The 20,960-nt window shown below is 44.1% G+C and overlaps 3 protein-coding genes across 5 annotated transcripts; 1 reads left to right on the top strand and 2 right to left on the bottom strand.

The window, feature by feature from the left end:
- The first annotated feature begins 1,048 nt into the window (after positions 1-1,048).
- On the top strand, positions 1,049-3,639 carry LOC123190072 (coiled-coil domain-containing protein 124). Its single transcript, XM_044602641.1, has 4 exons — positions 1,049-1,768; positions 2,735-2,854; positions 3,259-3,312; positions 3,392-3,639. The coding sequence occupies exons 1-3, from the start codon at positions 1,199-1,201 to the stop codon at positions 3,268-3,270; spliced, it is 702 nt and encodes a 233-aa protein (XP_044458576.1). The 5' UTR covers positions 1,049-1,198; the 3' UTR covers positions 3,271-3,312; positions 3,392-3,639.
- A 683-nt stretch (positions 3,640-4,322) lies between these two features.
- LOC123190070 (sucrose synthase 7) lies at positions 4,323-8,707 on the bottom strand. Of its 2 annotated transcripts, none has more exons than XM_044602639.1 (16): positions 8,345-8,707; positions 8,071-8,225; positions 7,766-7,958; positions 7,565-7,683; positions 7,266-7,482; positions 7,089-7,184; positions 6,823-6,999; positions 6,618-6,734; positions 6,360-6,526; positions 6,049-6,273; positions 5,644-5,965; positions 5,233-5,477; positions 5,005-5,143; positions 4,814-4,918; positions 4,698-4,721; positions 4,323-4,587 (listed from the first exon to the last, which is right to left on the bottom strand). In XM_044602639.1, exons 1-16 carry the CDS (start codon positions 8,579-8,581, stop codon positions 4,546-4,548), a joined length of 2,580 nt encoding a protein of 859 aa, XP_044458574.1. In that variant the 5' UTR covers positions 8,582-8,707; the 3' UTR covers positions 4,323-4,545. The 2 variants fall into 2 exon arrangements, with proteins under 2 accessions (XP_044458574.1, XP_044458573.1); XM_044602638.1 differs by having other exon boundaries at positions 4,818-4,918; positions 8,345-8,705.
- A 608-nt stretch (positions 8,708-9,315) lies between these two features.
- On the bottom strand, positions 9,316-14,567 carry LOC123190071 (tRNA pseudouridine synthase Pus10). 2 transcript variants are annotated; one of them, XM_044602640.1, is made up of 15 exons: positions 14,347-14,567; positions 13,265-13,617; positions 12,744-12,867; positions 12,552-12,666; positions 12,305-12,450; positions 12,139-12,210; positions 11,616-11,684; positions 11,465-11,545; positions 11,281-11,400; positions 11,117-11,191; positions 10,861-10,941; positions 10,368-10,441; positions 10,208-10,268; positions 9,967-10,022; positions 9,316-9,830 (listed from the first exon to the last, which is right to left on the bottom strand). In XM_044602640.1, the coding sequence occupies exons 1-15, from the start codon at positions 14,464-14,466 to the stop codon at positions 9,752-9,754; spliced, it is 1,626 nt and encodes a 541-aa protein (XP_044458575.1). In that variant the 5' UTR covers positions 14,467-14,567; the 3' UTR covers positions 9,316-9,751. The 2 variants fall into 2 exon arrangements, 1 of the variants encoding a protein (XP_044458575.1); XR_006496137.1 differs by lacking the exons at positions 9,316-9,830; positions 9,967-10,022 and having other exon boundaries at positions 10,202-10,268; positions 11,071-11,191.
- Positions 14,568-20,960: the final 6,393 nt, after the last annotated feature.

The following is a 20,960-nucleotide window of genomic DNA, read 5'->3' as shown; positions in this document are numbered from 1 at the left end:
ATCGTAGGATCATCCATAACTTGACAATTTTCAAGTTACTCCACCACACATGCTTCTTAGACAGTTATAGTGCATTATTAAATATCATGGATCTTATAAAACTTCCATGCATAAACAATGTTAATAGTAGAAATTATTTCTATCTGAAAACCCCAATCTAGCTATTGATTCATGATCATTGCCTAATTTCACACCAAAATGCTCAATGATAATGCCAGACAGCTCTGGCAACAACACAGTGAAACATCAGGTGATTAATAAATTCATCCTCGCCACAAAACCCACAATTAAATGGTTTAGTTTGTGCCCTTTCCTAAGGTTATATTTAGTCACCAACTTATCAAGAGAAAACAACCAAAGGAAGATGTTAGATGGACATTTAGACTTGTCACTACAAGAATATAAAATGGGTTGAACTCCTTTAAAACAGATCGCATGACACAATGAGCTAGTGAAGTGGTGACTGGGATGACCTTTGTTCTCTACCCCCTACTACAGATGTATATAGACGGTGTAGAGTCAATCATTTTACCCCCTATGTAGTCTCTATTGCAATATCTAAAAAGACTTATATTTAGAAACGGAGGGAGTAGGTGCCAGATCAAGGAATAAGATTCACTAGAAGTTATTATTGGAACTTAGAAAATGGGTGTGGCTAAGTCTCAGTCGACTTAAACTTAATCAAGTCTTAGTCAAGTGATATACTTCCTCCGTCTCAAAATTTAAGACAAGAATTTAAGACAAATCTAAGACAAGAATTTTGGGACGGAGGAAGTATAGTATATAAGAAGAAAAAAGAAAAACCGAAAAAAAAATTGTACGAATCTTCATGCAAGATCAAAGGCATACAATATCGACTGAGACATAACGAAGTTTTAGTTGACTGAGACTTAGCAAAACTGTTAAAAAAATATGGCAGTAATACATTGTTGAATTTTTAATAAGTTCAAATGATTCCTTTGAAAAGAAAAAACTTATTTGATCCTCGACGACCCTGCGCGTCCATACGAGCTGTACCTCTAGAAGACTCTGGAACGCGTTTCCTACTGCAAAAGAACACGCGTACAGAATAAGCCACTCGCGCCCTAGACAGCCAAACCTTCCCCGAAATCCCAATCCAGACCATCAGAGCTTCCCCCAAATTCCCCACGCCGCGCCGCGCCGCCGATCGAGCGCAGAATCTCGAGCGCCGCCCGCGATGCCGAAGAAGATGGGCGTCAACTCCAAGGCGGAGGCCGCCCGCGAGCGCCGCTCCGCCGAGGAGTCGGACCGCCGCCAGCGCGCCGAGCGCGCCAAGGAGGAGGAGTACTGGCGCGAGGCCGAGGGGTCCAAGTCCCGCGCCGCGCGCCGCCGCGAGGAGGAGGCCGAGAAGCGCGCCGAGGCCGCCGCCCGCAAGGCCGAGAACCGCCGCCTCGCCGAGGCCGAGGCCGCCGCCGTCGCCTCCGCCGTCTCCAAGACGGACGCCCGCAAGGCCAACCGCGTCGGCGCCCCGGCCCCCAAGGTCACCGAGGCCGAGCTCGTGCGCCGCCGCGAGGAGGAGCGCCTGCGCCTCGAGCGCGAGGCCGAGGCCGCCAAGAAGCGCGCCGCGCGCACCGCCGAGGAGGAGGAGTACGAGCGCGTCGTCCTCGTCGCCAACACCAACAGGGATGACTCCGTCATCGAGGCCTCCGGTGTCGACGAGGCCATCGTGCGGCTGTCGCTTGTTGACACAGACGCGGCCTTGCCCGCTGACAGGCATCCTGAGCGCCGCCTCAAGGCGTCATTCAAGGTATATTCTTTAGTATTTGCCCAAAGTTCAGATTTGCTTACTGAACTGCTGCATAAGTTTGAAAATTTGATGATTACATTATAATCACATACAAACACACACAAAAGAAGTTTGTGCTAAGGACTGTAGGATTAACCAAACGGCGGTTTGATTTTATTGTTCCATGCACATTTGGTCTGCTGACAGTGATAGTTATAGTTTAGTTGTGAATTGTGAGAATGCCTAATAGTGACTTCTTCTTGTACTAACTGCGCATATGAGCGCTATGGTACTTGTTTGCAACTGTTCGATGTTCCATGAACATGATTAGAGACATAAGCAAGGATGAAATGAGTTGATATCTGATGGCCTAGAGCTAATTGCTCCCTGAACATAATGAGTGGAGTATCTTGTATGGTAGTTATTGGTTTATTACTTGTATGCTAAAAACCCGTAGGCTGAGGAGCATAAGGGGTAATTCATCCACAGGGCTGATTAGCTAGTTGGGGAGGCAACATATTACCACTTCCACTGCCAGTCTCAAGGACCATATTTGATGTACTAATCATAGTTTAAAAAGGCAGCAAGCGCTTAAGTGCGCCTAGGCTCTAGGCAATAGGAAAACGCCTAGCGCATAACTGCACATAAGCATGCGCTTTGATGAGAAAAACGCAAGGCGGTGGCAAAACGCACAATTAACGCCTAGCGCTTTTTTGAACTATGGTACTAATGCATTTAGTCTTGCGATTTTCTGACTATCTTAGTTCAAAGTTCAAACACAAACTTTTGATTGGTAGATGAATTTTAATCATGTCACTTACAAGAGTGTTCTGCATTATGTGCCATGTTACTTTGCAAATCCTACATTGGATGCGATTTATTGTACTCGTAATGAGTCATTTAGTTTCATGTCATATGCTATGGTTGAAATTTTATGCTCATTGGAGATCTGTTGCTTAAGTACATTTCGAATTATCTTTACGACAGGCATTTGAAGAGGCAGAGCTCCCTAGGCTGAAGGAAGAAAAGCCAGGCCTAACACTGAAACAGTACAAAGACATGATATGGAAGCTATGGAAGAAATCCCCAGACAACCCTCTGAACAAGGTTTGTTCATATAATTCTATATGCTACTTGTTTTCCAAATATATTTCTTATTTGTGCCCCATATGTTCTTGGTTCATTGAGTCTGTTGCCTTTAGCATTATAACATGTTATTTTGAAATTATGTTGCATAAATGTAGTCTAGAAAGAACTGCTGGTAATCAATACATCACCGGCATCTACAAAAGAATAGGAAGAGAATGGGGGCATACCTCGACAATCAGCAATTGCATCAGATTTATTTAATATTTTTAATGAAAATAGTTTCCAACAGAAAGTAACCCCAAAGTGATGATTCTGGATATTTTCCTGTAATTTAACTTGGAAAGCAGAAGTGGTGGTGTATGAATTATGATACTCTAGAGGTTTGTTGTCTTACCTGAGTTGCGACTAATTATCATGTGCAGGCAACTGAGTGAGGATGCAGTCCCAGTTTCTTACCGAATGATATGGATTCTAAGGTGAGTTTCCATGGCTTTAAATTAATAGGCGCCTGTGGCTTTCATAGTTCATGGAACAATAACGTGCCTTAACACGCAGGCATCCAATGGAACAGAACTGCAGCTGCCTCAGCATGTTTGTCCGTGGAGTGAAATGATGTGTGACATAGCTTGAATCAAATACTCAAGCTTCTCAGCTAATAATCAACAAATCGATGCAATGTATATTTTGAGGGTTTGCTTTTGATTAGAGAGATTTTGTCCAAGTTCATGTTGTACTTAGTTATGTTTGGGGCATGTTAGTACTTGAATTTTGAACAGTTGGGCTAATACAGGATGATTATGCCATTTTCTTCGGTCTATGTCTTCCGTAATCGTTGTGAGTTTTTCATCTGGTCATTGCGATTGTAGTGAAAAGTAGTATTGGTGAGGAACTGCTGCTAAAAAATATTGACAATGCAGCTTTTGCCTGAAAACAAACCCTTCCTGAAACATTTCATTGCTGAGGGCTAGGCGTCGGGATAGAAAATGCGTAGGCGTGACAATGGTTTTTGGCGTTGGGGGTGGTTGTGAGGGGAGTGTCCAGATGGATCATGGATCCGGTGGGGAGCAATCTGCTCTGTCGCTCGAAGAAATTGGAATCATGTGATGCATCATGGACCGTTGCAGTTTTGTACAGGCTCTGGCCTAGAAGGGTGTGACGGTTCCTTGCATCTATCTGAACCGAAAGTATGGTGAAAATCTGAGTGGCATTGCCGAATTTGCAAAATGTGTTTGGCTGGGCAATATATTGATTTTCAACTGTCTCCTTGTAGGATTTGATTGTATAGAAATCTTTTCTGGCTGCTGTCTTCAGCGATTCCGAGGAGTTTGCATTTCTATGTTTAAACATGTTTCAGAAGCGATTGTCTTCATACGTACGTTGTAAGTTGCGGTGCTTACGCGGGGCGGATAATGGTTGTACAAGGCAATTTGAGACCTCATTTAAGTTTGGTAAAAATATGTTCCTTGTGTCAAGTAGATTCCCAGCGTAGAACAAATCTTCAATCATTGTATTATTATCAGCTGTTGCCATGGGCACTTTTGATCTTTGTTACATGTCTCCAAGCAACAACCGATACAATAAAGACCCACACACCACACGTATACAAATCCCACACCAATCACCTCACACTATGGCATCAATGGAACGAATCGAAGCTGCGAACATCTTGCTCCAGAGTACCAATCATAGTTCATCTGTAGCCATTCTGCTCATACGTCGGCGGCTTCGGCCCGAGCAGGCTGGTCATCATCCTGAGCACACAACACAAAGGCAGCATTCAAAGGTCAGTACTCATCAATCTATTGTTCTACAGATAATTTCATGCATTGCTGGAAGGAGGAAGAACCGAAGAGTGACTAACCTTTGGACCCGACCCTGTGGCTTTCTGCAGCAGCACCCAAACCCCCCAAACAACAAACGGGTCAGTCAGTTGCTTCCCCGGTCTTTCCTCAGTAAATTTCGTAAGAGTGCGCACACTTGCCTTTCTCTCGGCCTTGCCACGATCTGGTTACGCTCCGCCGCTGCGCCTGTCGTGGTCGCGGGTCTTGGAGGCTGCTCACCTACTCTGGGGACGGTCTTCACCTGAAAGAGAAGATGATATTGGTCACTGATCGTCAGACCACCTTTGGCTATCATCTTGTTTGCATTGTGCATTGGTCATAACTCACCAGATTCCTGAACTGAAGGTTGTAGAACATCTGCATGTAGCGTTGTTTCGCCACTCTCTCTTCCTTGTTCAGAGTCCTCCAGAAGCCATACATTGACCCCATGTTCAGCACCTTGGTTGCGTAAATCTTCCATGTGTAGCTGCCATCATGATATATACCACATGGTTAGTTTTTTTTACCAGGTGACAGAAAGACCATTCGTGAGGTAGGATAAGAGTCGATGCCTACCATTCATAGATGCGCTGAAGCCCGGCAGTGGACACCTTGTTCCAGTAGCCTGGGTCTTCCTTGCACTTCTGGAAGAAGTCTGCAATCTTGGTGCCTGCCTCCCTGCCGTTCATTGGGTTTATGTGGAAACCCGAGACACCATCAACGATGATCTCTGCCGGCCCTCCTTGGTTTGTTGCGAAGGTTGGCAGCCCGCAGTTCATCGCCTCGATGACTGTTAGCCCAAATGCTTCATAGAGAGCAGGCTGAAACAAAAGAAAAGGCTAGTGTTGAGGTTTTATTTCAAGAAAGAAAGAAAGGGTTAGAGTTGAGGTTTCATCCACTGGTTGGTTACCCCAAAGTATACACTTCAGAGGATGGAGGCATATATTGGTCGTGATCAAACTATTAGGTCTGTGGGTTATTGTATACCTGAACAAATGCACCCTTTGTATCTGCAATGTAACGGTACAGCTCGCCATTACGGACACGGTCAGTCTGAGCCTTGATCCAGCGAATCTGTCCTTTCAGTTGGTACTTGTCGATCAAATTGTGCATCTTGTTGATCTCGTCTATCTCTTCCCGGTCCTTGGACTGTGCAGCATTCAGGAGGCCTGCAACGACGACGAGGTTCACGAGGTCCCTGACCTTCTTGTTCTGACCATACCACTCGACTAGTCCAGTGATGTTCTTCACCTTGTCCAGCCTCGCCATCGAGAAGATGATTGGCTTACTTCTGTCTGCCAGATACCCTCTGATTTGACAGCGTCACAACAGTTAGCAACTTCATCTGATCAAATGGAAGTATGTATGTTTCAGTGTTTGTAAGGAACTTACATGTGTTCATCAGTGTCCTCCTTACTGTACAGCAACTCCTCAATCTGTGGGTGTAAAGCTGTCAGCCGCTTCTGCTTCTGTGTGAAGGGGAAGTAGACGGACTGATCGGCGCCAGGTGCAGCAATGTTGAACTTCGGGTCGAAGACATTGATGCCCGTGGCGTAGCGGCAAAGGCCGGGCATTGTGAATGCATAGTGGTGTTCATACTGGCCAGGCTTCTCTTTGCTGCATCACACATATTTATGTTAAGAAGTTCTAGGAGTAAGTACTTCGAGCACTGAAGTTATTACAATAAAATTCAGTATACAGACCTTCCAGCGATTTCTTGGTATGTGCTAGTGATGATAAAGTCAGTAGTGTTCATGGCGATCATATCAGCAGTGAATTGGCAGGAGAAGTGGTACTTCTGGTCCAGCTCTCTCCACTTGGAATCCGAGTCCTCATACTTCGTCTTTTCGAGAGCATGCGCAATCGTTCCCTGTCAGGAAGATCATTTAGGGATGTGAAATCAGCTGTGATCGGTGGCAAAAGATCTTGAGGAATCCTAATAGGATTGGACATTGTCTCACCTGTGTGACTCCTAGTTTGCTTGACATGAGGGACGCCACCAAGTTGCCATCAGTGTAGTTGCCAATGATCAAGTCTGGTTTGCCCTCTAGAATGTCAAGAATTTTGGCAGAGGCATCCTGAAATTGCACCACGTTTAAGTTTTACTGGAGATCTCTTAACACAAGAGACAAGAGTGCTGATATTAATAATTTGTAGGTGGCAAACCTGAGCATATCTCTCTAGGTAAGGGTAAATGTCGAACCGGGAAACCCACTGGCGCAAATCCTTCCCATCTTCAGTCTTGAACGGCACACGTAGTATGTGTGAATATTTTGTATTTTCAACTGGTTCGAGCTCCACATTACACTTTGTGCCTTTGGAATCTGGTATCAGTCTTGTTAGCTGCAGCACAAGAGTAGACATTAGTTTATGAAGTTCTACAGATACAGAGATAGCAGGAATGGCTGTGATCACGGTGTAAATAGCTTTACCACAAGAATCTTTGGTGTTATATGCAAACCCTGCAGCTTGATTCTTTGCAGAAGCTCCTCTTCCATGGACCTGACTTGGTCCAGGATGTAGACAACCTGTTACGGAGAAACCATGCCTTCAGAGTATGATATAAGCTGATCAGAGTATTATTTCCTACGATTTGATGATATCGATACCTGACCGCCGGTGTCTGGCAAGCCTAGAACCTTCTCCTGGCCAAAGTAACCATGGATAGAGAAGACAACAATGTTAAATATGGTTGGAACCCTGCTGAAGAACTTCTCCATGTTGATAGGATCCGGTGCCTGGAGCACTTCAGATAGGAAATTCAGTGTCTCCTTGCACGTCTCAGCATTTTCACCCCACCCTTTCTCCAATCCCCATTCTTGAAATCTGCAGGACCATTGTAAAGAAACCTTAGGCATTTTTGGCACCATAGATTTTTTTTAAGCTACTTAATTTGGCTGTACATTACCTTTGTTCAAATTTCAAATATGGTGTGAATTTTGGCAGCCCGCTAACAAAAACTTCTGCAAGGAGCAGCGCCGTCTGAAGCTTGTTCACCGTGTCGATTGTGTCGTTAACCATCAGCTTCTGCATGTTTGCAAGGATATATGAGTCTAACCAGTCTGTTAATTTCAATAATCTCTGTGGTGTGAATGGCTGATCTTCTTACCTCGCCGCGGTAATTCAGAGTGAGTAAATAGTCGAGCAACGGCTTCATGCTTTCAGGCTTGCCATTCAGCTTTGAAGACATGAACTTGGAGACAAACTGCATCCCGTTCCCTATGGATGAGGGAAGTGTCAGACGTGGCGTTGAGAGGTCAAGAGCGCCGAAATCAACCTCCAGCGAGTTGTCATCCTTGGCCCTGAAATTCACATGAGCAAACAATTTTCTTTTTCAGTTTCACAGCTACATAGAATCAAATTGCATTGCTCTCCCATGTGAAACTTATATCATATATCAGGAAATGTACATACCATTTCTCATCGTATAACGTCTCTTTGAACTTGAGGTACTCGGATGGCGTGATCCCTTCGACCGACAGATCATCGGCATGGACCTTGACGTACTCCCAGATGCCGGGGTTCATTCTGACAGCGAACGCAACGAATGGCGGCAGCACTACCGCTTCCTGCGATCATAATAACAAGGATGCAAAATTTTAATAAGCTCTCTCTGCTTGTATCGAACATCATTTATTTCAGCTATAAGAGTGAATTGGGTAATTCTCAAAGCGAAATAACAAGTAACCTGGGTGGAACAAATGATGTAGCCGAGGAAGCCTTCGACGAGCTTCTCCTTCTCGACCTTGTCGTCGAGCGACCTCTCCAGCTCCTCCATGAGCTGCTGGTTCTTGAGGAGCCTGCGGCCCTTGGACACGTAGCGCTGGAAGCACCGCTTCATCTGGTAGCGGCTCTGCCGCAGCGCGTCGGGCATGGTCTCGGCGACGCTGTCCATCCTCTTGAAGCTGAGCTTGGTGGAGGCCATGGCGGGCGAGGGACTCAGCTCACCACCAGGCTCGCTAAAGCTGGCGGAGAAGGCCCGAGAAGTATGTTGGGAAAGGGAAGTAAGCTGTGTGGTTTGTCTGGGGCGTGGGTGAGCAGCGATTTATAGAGGATGGCACGGAGCAGAACTTGGCTCCATGGAGGAAGTTTTCTGTGGTGTGGACAACTGGACATGGCTGGAGATGCAAGGTAGGCGAGGCTAGGCCGGGAGGAGAAAGCACATCGCCCGGGACAAGTTATTCCAAAGAACTGAAAGAAGCACACACGCGACGTAGGGAAGAAACGCATAGCGGCATAGGATGTCTTGCACAATTCCCTTTTCAGTTTAATCTCTCGCTTTTATTTAGGACAGAAAGTGAAGTTCCTTTCGTGTGTCGTCACGGCATGAAGATGCAGCAGGCAGGATGGGGCCAAGTATTTGTCGAGGGTCCTACTACAGCCGGCCAGGCTAGCACTCGACTCGATGCCCGTCTACGCAGCCCCGGTACTGCACAGCCGTGCAGGATGCCAAGGCCGTAGCGCCCTTTCAAATCTTGCTCCTACCAGACCAGATACCAGACCAATGAAGCACAGCACTTTTGAGAAGGGAAAAACGTGTCAAACCTCGATCAAAAAAAGAAAAAGAAAGAGAAGCCGAACTACTCCCTCCGTCCCATGATATAAAAGCGTTTTTAAGGAAGGGGTAGGACGGAGTGGAAGACCGAAATACACCAGAAACTGAGTATCAGCCTCGCTCCAGTAAATTCTCAAAATCAAATTTGTTCTGTCGTCCACGTGATGCTGCTCAATGAATATCATCTAGGAGTAGTACTTTCTCTCGAGCGGAATGTGATTGTTTAGCAGCAGAACAACACGAGGTGACAAAACTGATAAACGTTGGGGCCGAAATGGTTCAATCTCTCAACTTTTCTCTAAGTTGTTGCTGGGAAAAGGTAAACGTCCCCAATTTCTCAAAATTGTTGCTGCTTGCTCCTGGCTGGTGTACATTTTCCAATTGACATCAAGTAACGCACTCGAGAAAACGAAAAACGATTCGTCGTCATTCCTAGCACACGTGGCATCGGCATACGTCTTCGGCAGTAATCTTCGCTTATCAGTACGCCTCCTCTACCAATAATACTTGCCCTGGATGGCATCATGTTGCAGCAGCATATTATTGCAGCAAGTCCATCTTAACGTCCGTGACATCGAGTTGCAGTATCTCGGCTCTGCAACGTAGCATGGAACCAATACTGCAATAGCAAGAGCACAAGCATGCGCAAAGAAGCTCATCAGAAATTAATAAAATGCATCACATGTTTCTTTAAGGGCGCCAGAGATACCTGATAAATGGCAAGGAACCTAAACATAGACAAGAAGGATGGTTACCTCGGATTTGTGCGTCCAAGATCACCGTGCACAAACTCCTTAATGTATGTTCCTGCCTGTAAACACATCACAGTCGATCAAACAGGAAATAGAAAACTATGGTACACTTCTAATGAAGATATTTACACAAGCATCCAGCAAATGCTGCATTTTTCCAGCAGTTAGGGCATACAAAATCAGAATGTTTATAGACAGATACTAACTTTGGAGACAAATAACCTACTAACTGGCAAGATAGTACCTGAGTGCATAGATGCAACAAGTAATAGTTTGAGCTGCCTTCAACTTTCTCAATCTCCATCCTGGTTGTCAGATAAATGAAATACAAAGTGATTTTTGAAAGAAGAAAAATAGAACAATGAAACAGATTACATAAAGCTGGAATCAGTCTCAACTCTCACCAATGTATAATCCGTTTCCGCTCCAATGGGCTTCTTCGATGAAGAACCCTTACGGGGGTATTTTGTACAATTTCCTAGAAGGCAGGAAATAAAATAGATGCCATTATGTTTACTTCATAGGGAGTGTTGGCTTAGTGTACCCGAGTAGCAAGATATCAACACAAAATAGTTGAATAAACTCAGGATAAAGTCCCAGTCAATTCATCACATATATACTCATGACAAACAAACTGCCTTAACAAAAGCGCGGATACCCTAGCAAAGAATATCAATCCTGGACAGAAAACAAAAGCAAATATTGACAAAGTTCATCTCATATCTCAACAGGCTTATTCCCCGCTACCTGCCTCAGTACTACTTGCTTAGGTAAAAATAACCCAAAGCTTTACTCCGACACATGGTCACATGCAAAACCCCAACTTATCCAATAAAACAACAAGAGAACAAAATCAAACTAGCTCGGTGGGTTTACTAGTAACCAAATATACTGTACCATATCCTTAATAACTGAAATTTTCTGCAGGTCATCATCCGTCAGAGGACTAGAAGTCCATATGAGGGCAGCATACTGCTTCTGCACACATAAAGTAAGAGTAAACCTTGATGATCAGGTAAGGATTGTGTTGTTTTGCAAGACAAGGCAATGTGTAAGGTAATGTTATGTGATGTGACAAAAAAAATGTAAATGATTAGAATAACTGACACTATCATTTCAGCTAAATGATACTGTCACCAGTTGAATGGAGCACCTGCTTCTCCGCTTCCCCTTCACGCATCATGGCCCATATTTCATTGTCTACCAACTTGAGATTTCTAATTCTGACCTAGAAAATTCAAGTCATAAATATATGATATGCAATCTGTGTTTAACTATGACCTGCAACGTCAATCCAGCATGAATTTGATTCCTTACATGTTTCTTTTCGGAGCTATTAATCTTGTCAGAAATTTGTTGAATTTCAATCGCAGATGGAATTGATCGCACATTCAGGACTTCAATTAGAAATGGACGACCAGATCCAAGCATCCGTACCTGTGTGTGCGAGACATTCAGCATACCATATACCAACAGATACAGTTCCAAACTACAACATTACATCGATATCTTCTCTTCCAGCAGCATGGAACTTGTAGCCATCACCTCTAGAGATGGCACAAACACTCTCTTTAATTATCTCCTACAAAAAAAGGTGCAATGATGTTCAGTTTTGTTGGGTTGGGACCTGACTCTGATGCAGTGTGTTTTACCTCAACTGATGCTTCCCCCATTCTTTCATCATCAATTATCCAACATGACTGACTGACATTTCTTGAAAGCTGACAATGGCAATTAGTAACACGAGGGATTCAGAATCTTTTTTGAACATCAACAAGTTTAACTGAAGAGCAAACGCACAGGTAGTTTGTTTATGTATATTGAGCATAGGGAAACAAATACCAAGGCGCATGCAACTGCTATTATGGCACAAAGGTACAGTGTAGCCTCTTTAAAAGAAAACTATTTGATTTTGAAACGACATTTTGTATTATTCATAACAACTATTTGAATCTTTTCATCACCTTTAATGAGGTTGGAAAGTGAGTTTACAGAACTACATAGTTCTTGATGGAGTAACCTTCAAGAAAGCAGGTGATTATCGATCAAGAAGGCATTTCATAAGTTTGCTACTAGGGAATTAGTCCTTACCGACAGAAAAAATTGGTGTTCTGATATAATTGACATTCTGGTAATGAACCACACTGGTTAAAACCAAGGATTACTTGAACATACCTTCAAGTATCTTCCGCCAATATATATGGCCGGCCTTAGGAAGGATATCACAAGATGGCAAGGTTTGGACACCTGAAGAGGAAATCAATTAAGTTGATCTAAAAAAATCAGTATAATATGGCCAATTTCTGGGGGTAAAACAGTATTGCAATAGTACAGTGGGCACCTTTTCAGGAGGCAACTTAAATAAACTACAGAATTCTTGATCTTGAATACCCTCGAGGGACTTGTGGATGAATGAATCTGTTTCACTTAATGTCTGTTTATCATCATATGTTGAGTTCCTTCTAGTATCATTTCCTTCTCTTGACTCTGTTACAACATCAGACAAATCATTATATGAATGAAAATCTGATAAATCCAGAAGGATGATCAAGTTACCTTGTTAGTAAATGACCACTTAAAGGACTTACCTGCTTTCCTTTTACGATTACTGTCATTTGGCAATAAACGTTTGAGCTTCAGTGAAGCATCATCATGAGTATATGTTAAGCGAATTCGAAATGAATTGTTACCGTGCTTAACACCCTGCATGTATTTGTTTAGTCAAGCAATTGTTGGTTGCACAATGCTCCAAGACAAAAGACAATCACAGAAGATCCTACCAGTTGTTTCTCAAGCGATGGTACTATCAGCAGTCTCAGACCCTCCTTCACTGACATGGTTTGTTGAGAAAATATTTCGTCCTTGAACCAATTTTCACTGCCATATTTTTCTTTCATATATAACCTATTAAGAGGGAAAAGGAGAACACATTATGAGAACAACAGTTTAGAATCATCACATGTATTACAAAAACATTAAGATTAGAATGAAACACACACAAAAATAACCATGCACATTTGAGAGCAGGTAAGACATGATCTTAATTGTAATTATCCAGTATCCACCAAAACCAAATTTAGCTCACTGCCGTGAACAGAGTTGGAAGTTCTTTTAACATTGGTTGTGTCAAATATCACCATATATTCAATTGAGAAGACAACCTTCTAGATTATTGATATGGTTAGTATACACTATATAATGTCATCTCCTTGAATTACCACCGCCATATATTGAATTGAATGTGCAGGTGCTACAGAAAAAAAACTGAAGCAGATATTCTCAAGTAGGGATAGATGGTTACCTGATGGCACGTTCATTCGCTGCTACAACTGCAGGCAGTGAAATTTCTAAAGAAAACCCATCGATTTGATAACCCTCTCTTTGTATTGCTTGAGATACCATTGAAGTAATTATGTCGATACGAGAAATGTCATCAAACGGTACTACACCCTCATCCTGATGGCAGGTGGGTAGCAATATTCCAAAGCAAATAGAGCAGCATGCTCCATCCGTTGATAAACATGAGCAAGACCCGCCTTTTGCGGAGTCATCATGCTCTTCAAGAAATGAATGGAAGAAAGGCACCGTAAGAGATGCACATGAGCAGGCATGGCTAAAGGCTCCAAACATGCGAAAGATGCATCGCACACAAACCTGCAACATGACAGTAACGTTGATGATTTATCTCCAGTTGTGAATTATGTATTAACAGGCAGATCAGCAGAACAATGCAACGGAATGAGAGCCACTGGTCAGAAAAAGCTCCATACACTGTCAACATCGCACACATGTTTACATACACAATAAAGAACAACTGTTTCTCTCTGGTTCACTTTATCTTAATTCTTAAACACAGTCAGAGTTCTCTATATTGCTCCTTACTTCTAGTTCTATAAAGAATTAACACAGATCGAATCAATCAATCAAGGGAGGTGACACAATTTTCGGAATCCCATCTATTTTTTTCGGAATCAATCAATCAAACAATCAACCGCTTTCCTAGCAAATGCTCATCGGATCTATAAAACTGTACATTGGTGCATTAATCTCACTTAACAACTACACAAACAGATATTGAATATGAGAGGAGTGAGGATTCAGCAGCAAAGTTTGTACAGCGAGGAGCTGGTGCATCTACCAACGAAAACCACCGGCCGTCAAAGACGACTGAATTTGGGGTTTCTTCTACTACTTTGCTTCAAGCAGCTAAGTTCATCGCAGAGTAAAAAAAAAGTGACTGAGCTGTTCTCCGAAGGGGAAATTCTAGTCCTGTTGCTCCTTAGGAACAACATCAATCTATAAAGCTGTCGAGATTTCTTCCTTCTAGTTCAGAAGGCTGCCGTAATTTTGAGGGGAAGATAAAAGATGGGTGAGGAGCCGAACCCCGACGGAGAGGAGGTGGTGGACGGCGTGGAGCGGCGGGAAGGATGCCGCCGCGGCCCGCTCGAGGATGCTTCTGGCCTCCGCGTCCGACTCCGCCGCCGCCGCGTGTGTGGCGGTCATGGTGGTCGCCGCGGCTCGTTAAACCCTAGCTAATCCCCCCTGGTGCAGGAGGACTGAGACCGCTACAACTGACAAGGAGCCCGACTAGGTTGAACCGGACCTGTTTCAGAGGGTGTACACACCAAATAAGCATGTCAAACATTTTTCTTTAAAGGCTGCGGTAGGCGGGTGCCCCTATATCTCGCGTTCAGCGAGAGTGGAGGAAGCCTTGCTGAATTGGAGACCGAGATGGGCCGGCCAAGAAGCGCGGGAGGCCACAGCCTCCTTTTTTCTTTTTTTTACGTTTTCTGTTTTTCTGTTTTTCTTTATTTTTGTATTTTTTATACTTAAAAATATTCTATATATATATATATATATATATTAGAAAAAAAACTATACAAAAAACATTTAAAAAATGTTGAAAAAGTATTAAATTTATTTAATCAAGCATTTGGAAAATGTTGAACAAGTATTTGAAAAATGAAAATCAAGCATTTGGAAAATGTTGAACAAGTATTTGAAAAATGATGAACAGGCATTGAAAATTGTTGAACAAGTATTAGAAAAATGTTAATCAATAATTCAGAAAAATGTTGAACAAGTATCTGGAAAATGTTGAACAAGTATTTAAAAAATGCTAACCAAGCATTCGGAGTCCCGAATGAGATCACGGACATGACGAGGAGCTCCGGAATGGTCCGGAGGTAAGGATCGATATATAGGACGATGATATTTGGACACCGAAAGAGTTTCAGGAGTTACCGGGTAGTCATCGGATCACCGAAAGGGGTTTCGGGAAGCCCCGAGAGGATGATGGGCCTATCGGGCCAATAGAGGGGAGCACACCAGCCCACAAGGGGCTGGCGCACCCCCTATGGCAGTCGGCCTATGGGAGAAAAGGAAGGAGGGGGATTCGTCCTCCCCCTTCCTTTCCTCTCCCCCTTTCCTTTCCCTCCGGCACAAATATGCAAGGGGGCAGCTTGGGGCAGGAGCCCAAGTGGGATTCGGCCCCACTTGGAGCGCCTCCTGGCTGCCTCCCCTCTCCCCCATCTATATATATGTGGGAGGAGGCGCCACACATAGCTCACGACAATCTCTTAGCCGTGTGCGGCGCCCCTCTCCACAGTTTCGTCCCCTGGGCATATTTTCGTAGTGCTTAGGCGAAGCCCTACGGAGATAGCATCATCATCATCGTCATCACGCCGTCATGTTGCCGGAACTCATCTATTACGTCGCCCGTCTTACTAGATCAAGAAGGTGAGGACGTCACTGAGTTGAATGTGTGCTGAACGCGGAGGTGTCGTACGTTCGGTACTTGATCAGTTGGATCGCGAGGAACTTCGACTACATCAACCGCGTTACTAAACGCTTCGCTTACGGTCTACGAGGGTACGTAGACACACTCTCCCCTCTCGTAGCTATGCATCTTCATAGATAGATCTTGCGTGTGCGTATAATTTTTTTTATTTTCCATGCAATGTTCCCCAAAATGTTATAACTTTGTATTTCTCCCCGATCTATCCGTTTGGTTTGACCAACTAGATTGACTTATCTTCAGTGGGGGAGGTGCTTTGTGATGGGTTCAATCTTGCGGTGCTCTACCCCAATGACAGAAAGAGACAATACATGTATTTGTATTGTTGCCATTAAGGATAAAACGATGGGGTTTATTCATAATAGTTGAGTTTACTTTGTCTACATCATGCCATCTTGCTTAAAACGTTAATATGTTTTTATTAACTTAGTACCCTAAATGCATGTTGGATATCGGTCGATGGGTGGAGTAATAGTAGTAGATGCATGCAGGAGTCGGTCTACTTGTCTCGGACGTGATGTCTATATACATGATCATTGCCTTGAATATCGTCATAACTATGCGCTTTTCTATCAATTGCCCCACAATAATATATTTACCCATCGTATGCTATGTGTTCGAGAGAGAAGCTTCTAGTGAAAACTATGGCCGCGGGTCTACTTTTATCATATATAAAACATAAAAATATCTTGCTGCAATTTTTCTATTTTATTTTATTTTATCTTTGCAATTTATCTATCTACCACTACAAGATTTAATCCTTGCAAGTAACCGCCAAAGGGGATTGACAACCCTCTTATTTGTGTTGGGTGCAAGTATTTGCTTTTATGTGTGCAAGTGCTGCTAACGGTTTTCTGTGGTTCTCATACTAGATTGATAATCTTGGTTCTTAAGGGAAATACTTATCTCTACTGTACTGCATCTCCTCTCCTCTTCGAGGAAATCCCAATGTAGCTCACAAGTAGTAGATGTTTTGCAAGCTTTGAACAACAGAGTAATCCCAACAGGATGGAATGAGACGACCATTGTTCTAATTCCAAAGGTATTGAATCCTGAAAAAATTACTCAATTCTGTCATATCTCGTTATGGAATGTGATTTGTAAAGTGATTAGCAAGGTTCTAGCAAATACATTGAAAAGTATTCTTCCATAGGTGGTTGGAGAATCGCAAAGTGCTTTTGTTCCGGGGAGGCTAATCACTTACAACATTCTTATTGCCTATGAAAGTATTCATAGAATAAAGAAGAAAGTTGGGAACCACGGCTTATAAAGCTTATGATAGGGTTAAGCGGTGTTTTTTTGGAGGGTATTATGCTCAATATCGGGTTTGATGATAGATGGGTACGGTTGATCATGGTCTGTGTGAAGTCGGTCACTTATACTGTCAAGTTTAATTCATACGAGACACAACGGTTTACCCCTTCTAGGGGCCTCCGGCAAGGTGACCCTCTGAGCCCGTAATTATTCATCTTGGTTGCTGAAGCTTTGTCTATGATGATTTCAGATGCTGAGGAGAGAGGCCTTATTGAGGAGGTGAAACTATGCTAGGAGGCCCCCTCTATTTCTGTTTTTTCGGATGAGTCTTTAATTCCGATGAAAGCTGATGTAAGTAATGCAAATTGTTTGAAAGTGGTCCTTGATGACTATTTCGTGCTTCTGGACACCTGGTTTGGGAAAGTAAGTGTAGTATCTATTTCAGTCCAAAAACTGTTGTTGAAAAAAGGGTGGAAGTGTGCACTGTGTTGAACATCATGGTTGAAGCTCTGTCAGATAAATATTTCGGTTTGCCAATGATGATAGGGCTGATAAAAGTGATAGCTTCCAATATTTGATTGATAGAATTTGTCAGTTGGTGCAAGGATGGAAGGAGAAAATTGGAGGGAAGGAGGTGCTTCTAAAGGTCATGGCTCAAGCATTGCCGACATTTGTGATGTCTGTATTTAGGATCCCAAAGAAAATTTGCAAAGGATTTCTGATGCAATTTCACAATGTTGGTGGGGTGACGATGTCAGTAACAAAAGGATTCATTGGTTCGCGTGGTGGAAACTTTGTGTCACAAAGGACAGAGGTGACATTGGTCTTAGAGATTCATCGGAGGCTGATTTCCGAGCCTAAGGGCATCTCCAGCCGTTGGCCCCCCAGGGGGCGCCTAAAATCGCCGCCTGGGGGTGAGCCAGCGCAAAAATTGGGCATGGGGGCGAGTGTTGGGGAACGTTGCAGAAAACAAAAAATTTCCTATGGTTTCACCAAGATCCATCTATGAGTTCATCTAGAAACGAGTAATCGGATGCATCTACATACCTTTGTAGATCGCGAGCGGAAGCGTTCAAAGAACGGGGATGATGTAGTCGTACATGACGTGATCCAAATCACCGGAGATCCTAGCACCGAACGGACGGCACCTCCGCGTTCAACACACGTACGGTCAGCGTAACGTCTCCTTCTTCTTGATCCAGCAAGGGGAAAGGAGAGGTTGAGGAAGATGGCTCCAGCAGCAGCACGACGGCGTGGTGGTGATGGAGCTGCAGTACTCCGTCAGGGCTTCGCCAAGCACTATTGAGGAGGAGGAGGTGTTAGAGAGGGAGAAGGAGGCAACCAAAGGCGTGTCTCAAAAAGCCCTCCTTCCCCCACTATATATAGGAGGGCCTAGGGGGGCGCCGGCCCTAGGAGATCCAATCTCCTAGGGGGGCGGCGGCCAAGGGAGGTTTCCCTCCCCCCCCCCCAATGCACCTAGGGGTGCCTTCCACTTGTGGGACTCTTCCCCTTTTGAAACCCTAGGCGCATGGGCCTCTTGGGGCTGGTGCCCTTGGCCCATGTAGGCCAAGGCGCACCTCCTACAGCCCATGTGGCCCCCGGGGCAGGTGGCCCCACCCGGTGGGCCCCCGGGACCCTTCCGGTGGTCCCGGTACAATACCGGTGACCCGAAACTTGTCCCGATGGCCGAAACAGCACTTCCTATATATAATTCTTTACCTCCGGACCATTCCGGAACTCCTCGTGACGTCCGGGATCTCATCCGGGACTCCAAACAACATTTGGGTTACTGCATATACATATCCCTACAACCCTAGCGTCACTGAACCTTAAGTGTGTAGACCCTACGGGTTCGGGAGACAGGCAGGCATGACCGAGACGACTCTCCGGTCAATAACCAACAACGGGATCTGGTTACCCATGTTGGCTTCCACATGCTCCACGATGATCTCATCGGATGAACCATGATGTCGAGGATTCAATCAACCCCGTATACAATTCCCTTTGTCAATCGGTATGTTACTTGCCCGAGATCCGATCGTCGGTATCCCAATACCTCGTTCAATCTTGTTACCGGCAAGTCACTTTACTCGTACCGTAATGCATGATCTCGTGACCAGACACTTGGTCACTTTGAGCTCATTATGATGATGCATTACCGAGTGGGCCCAGTGATACCTCTCCGTCATACGGAGTGACAAATCCCAGTCTTGATCCGTGTCAACCCAACAGACACTTTCGGAGATACCCGTAGTATACCTTTATAGTCACCCAGTTACGTTGTGACGTTTGGTACACCCAAAGCACTCCTACGGTATCCGGGAGTTACACGATCTCATGGTCTAAGGAAAAGATACTTGACATTGGAAAATCTAGCAAACGAACTATACGATCTTATGCTATGTTTAGGATTGGGTCTTGTCCATCACATCATTCTCCTAATGATGTGATCTCGTTATCAATGACATCCAATGTCCATAGTCAGGAAACCATGACTATCTGTCGATCAACGAGCTAGTCAACTAGAGGCTTACTAGGGACATGTTGGTGTCTATTATTCACACATGTATTACGATTTCCGGATAATACAATTATAGCATGAATAAAGACAATTATCATGAACAAGGAAATATAATAATAATGCTTTTATTATTGCCTCTAGGGCATATTTCCAACAGTCTCCCACTTACACTAGAGTCAATAATCTAGTTACATTGTGATGAATCGAACACCCATGGAATTCTGGTGTTGATCATGTTTTGCTCTAGGGAGAGGTTTAGTCAACGGATCTGCTACATTCAGGTCCGTGTGTACTTTACAAATATCTATGTCTCCATCTTGAACATTTTCACGAATGGAGTTGAAGCGACGCTTGATGTGCCTTGTCTTCTTGTGAAACCTGGGCTCCTTGGCAAGAGCAATAGCTCCAGTGTTGTCACAGAAGAGCTTGATCGGCCCCGACGCATTGGGTATGACTCCTAGGTCGGTGATGAACTCCATCACCCAAATCGCTTCATGCGCTGCCTCCGAGGCTGCCATGTACTCCGCTTCACATGTAGATCCCGCCACGACGCTCTGCTTGCAACTGCACCAGCTTACTGCCCCACCATTCAAAATATACACGTATCCGGTTTGTGACTTTGAGTCATCCAGATCTGTGTCGAAGCTAGCGTCGACGTAACCCTTTACGACAAGATCTTCGTCACCTCCATAAACGAGAAACATTTCCTTAGTCCTTTTTAGGTACTTCAGGATATTCTTGACCGCTGTCCAGTGTTCCTTGCCGGGATTACTTTGGTACCTTCCTACCAAACTTACGGCAAGGTTTACATCAGGTCTGGTACACGGCATGGCATACATAATAGAACCTATGGCTGAGGCATAGGGGATGACACTCATCTCTTTTATATCTTCTGCCGTGGTCGAACATTGAGCCAAGCTCAATTTCACACCTTGTAACACAGGCAAGAACCCCTTCTTAGAATGATCCATATTGAATTTCTTCAATATCTTATCAAGGTATGTGCTTCGTGAAAGACCTGTGAGGCGTCTCGATCTATCTCTATAGATCTTGATGCCTAATATATAAGCAGCTTCTCCAAGGTCCTTCATTGAAAAACTCTTATTCAAGTAGGCCTTAATGCTGTCCAAGAGTTCTATATCATTTCCCATCAAAAGTATGTCATCTACATATAATATGAGAAATGCTAGAGAGCTCCCACTCACTTTCTTGTAAACACAGGCTTCTCCATAAGTCTGTGTAAACCCAAACGCTTTGATCATCTCATCAAAGTGAATGTTCCAACTCCGAGATGCTTGCACCAGCCCATAAATCGAGTGTTGGAGCTTGCACACCTTGTCAGCATTCTTAGGATCGACAAAACCTTCCGGTTGCATCATATACAATTCTTCCTTAAGGAAACCATTAAGGAATGCCGTTTTGACG

The sequence above is a fragment of the Triticum aestivum genome, chromosome 2A (assembly GCF_018294505.1).
Source record: "Triticum aestivum cultivar Chinese Spring chromosome 2A, IWGSC CS RefSeq v2.1, whole genome shotgun sequence".
NCBI classification, from domain to species: domain Eukaryota; kingdom Viridiplantae; phylum Streptophyta; class Magnoliopsida; order Poales; family Poaceae; genus Triticum; species Triticum aestivum.
The sequence above is the reverse complement of the archived record's forward strand: the minus strand, read 5'-3'. Positions and strand labels throughout refer to the sequence as shown.

What these genes read in the sequence shown, in the direction of transcription:
- LOC123190072 (XM_044602641.1), top strand. Translation starts at nt 1,199, where the DNA reads ATGCCGAAGAAGATGGGCGTCAACTCCAAGGCGGAGGCCGCCCGCGAG. An exon ending in GCCTCAAGGCGTCATTCAAG is followed by an intron (nt 1,769 to 2,734) that starts GTATATTCTTTA and finishes TCTTTACGACAG; the next exon opens with GCATTTGAAGAGGCAGAGCT.
- LOC123190070 (XM_044602638.1), bottom strand. Translation starts at nt 8,581, where the DNA reads ATGGCCTCCACCAAGCTCAGCTTCAAGAGGATGGACAGCGTCGCCGAG. An exon ending in TGCCAGACACCGGCGGTCAG is followed by an intron (nt 7,185 to 7,265) that starts GTATCGATATCA and finishes TCTCCGTAACAG; the next exon opens with GTTGTCTACATCCTGGACCA. An exon ending in TACCAAGAAATCGCTGGAAG is followed by an intron (nt 6,274 to 6,359) that starts GTCTGTATACTG and finishes TGTGTGATGCAG; the next exon opens with CAAAGAGAAGCCTGGCCAGT.
- LOC123190071 (XM_044602640.1), bottom strand. Translation starts at nt 14,466, where the DNA reads ATGACCGCCACACACGCGGCGGCGGCGGAGTCGGACGCGGAGGCCAGA. An exon ending in CGGAAACGGATTATACATTG is followed by an intron (nt 10,269 to 10,367) that starts GTGAGAGTTGAG and finishes TCTGACAACCAG; the next exon opens with GATGGAGATTGAGAAAGTTG. An exon ending in CTTGGACGCACAAATCCGAG is followed by an intron (nt 9,831 to 9,966) that starts GTAACCATCCTT and finishes TTGCTATTGCAG; the next exon opens with TATTGGTTCCATGCTACGTT.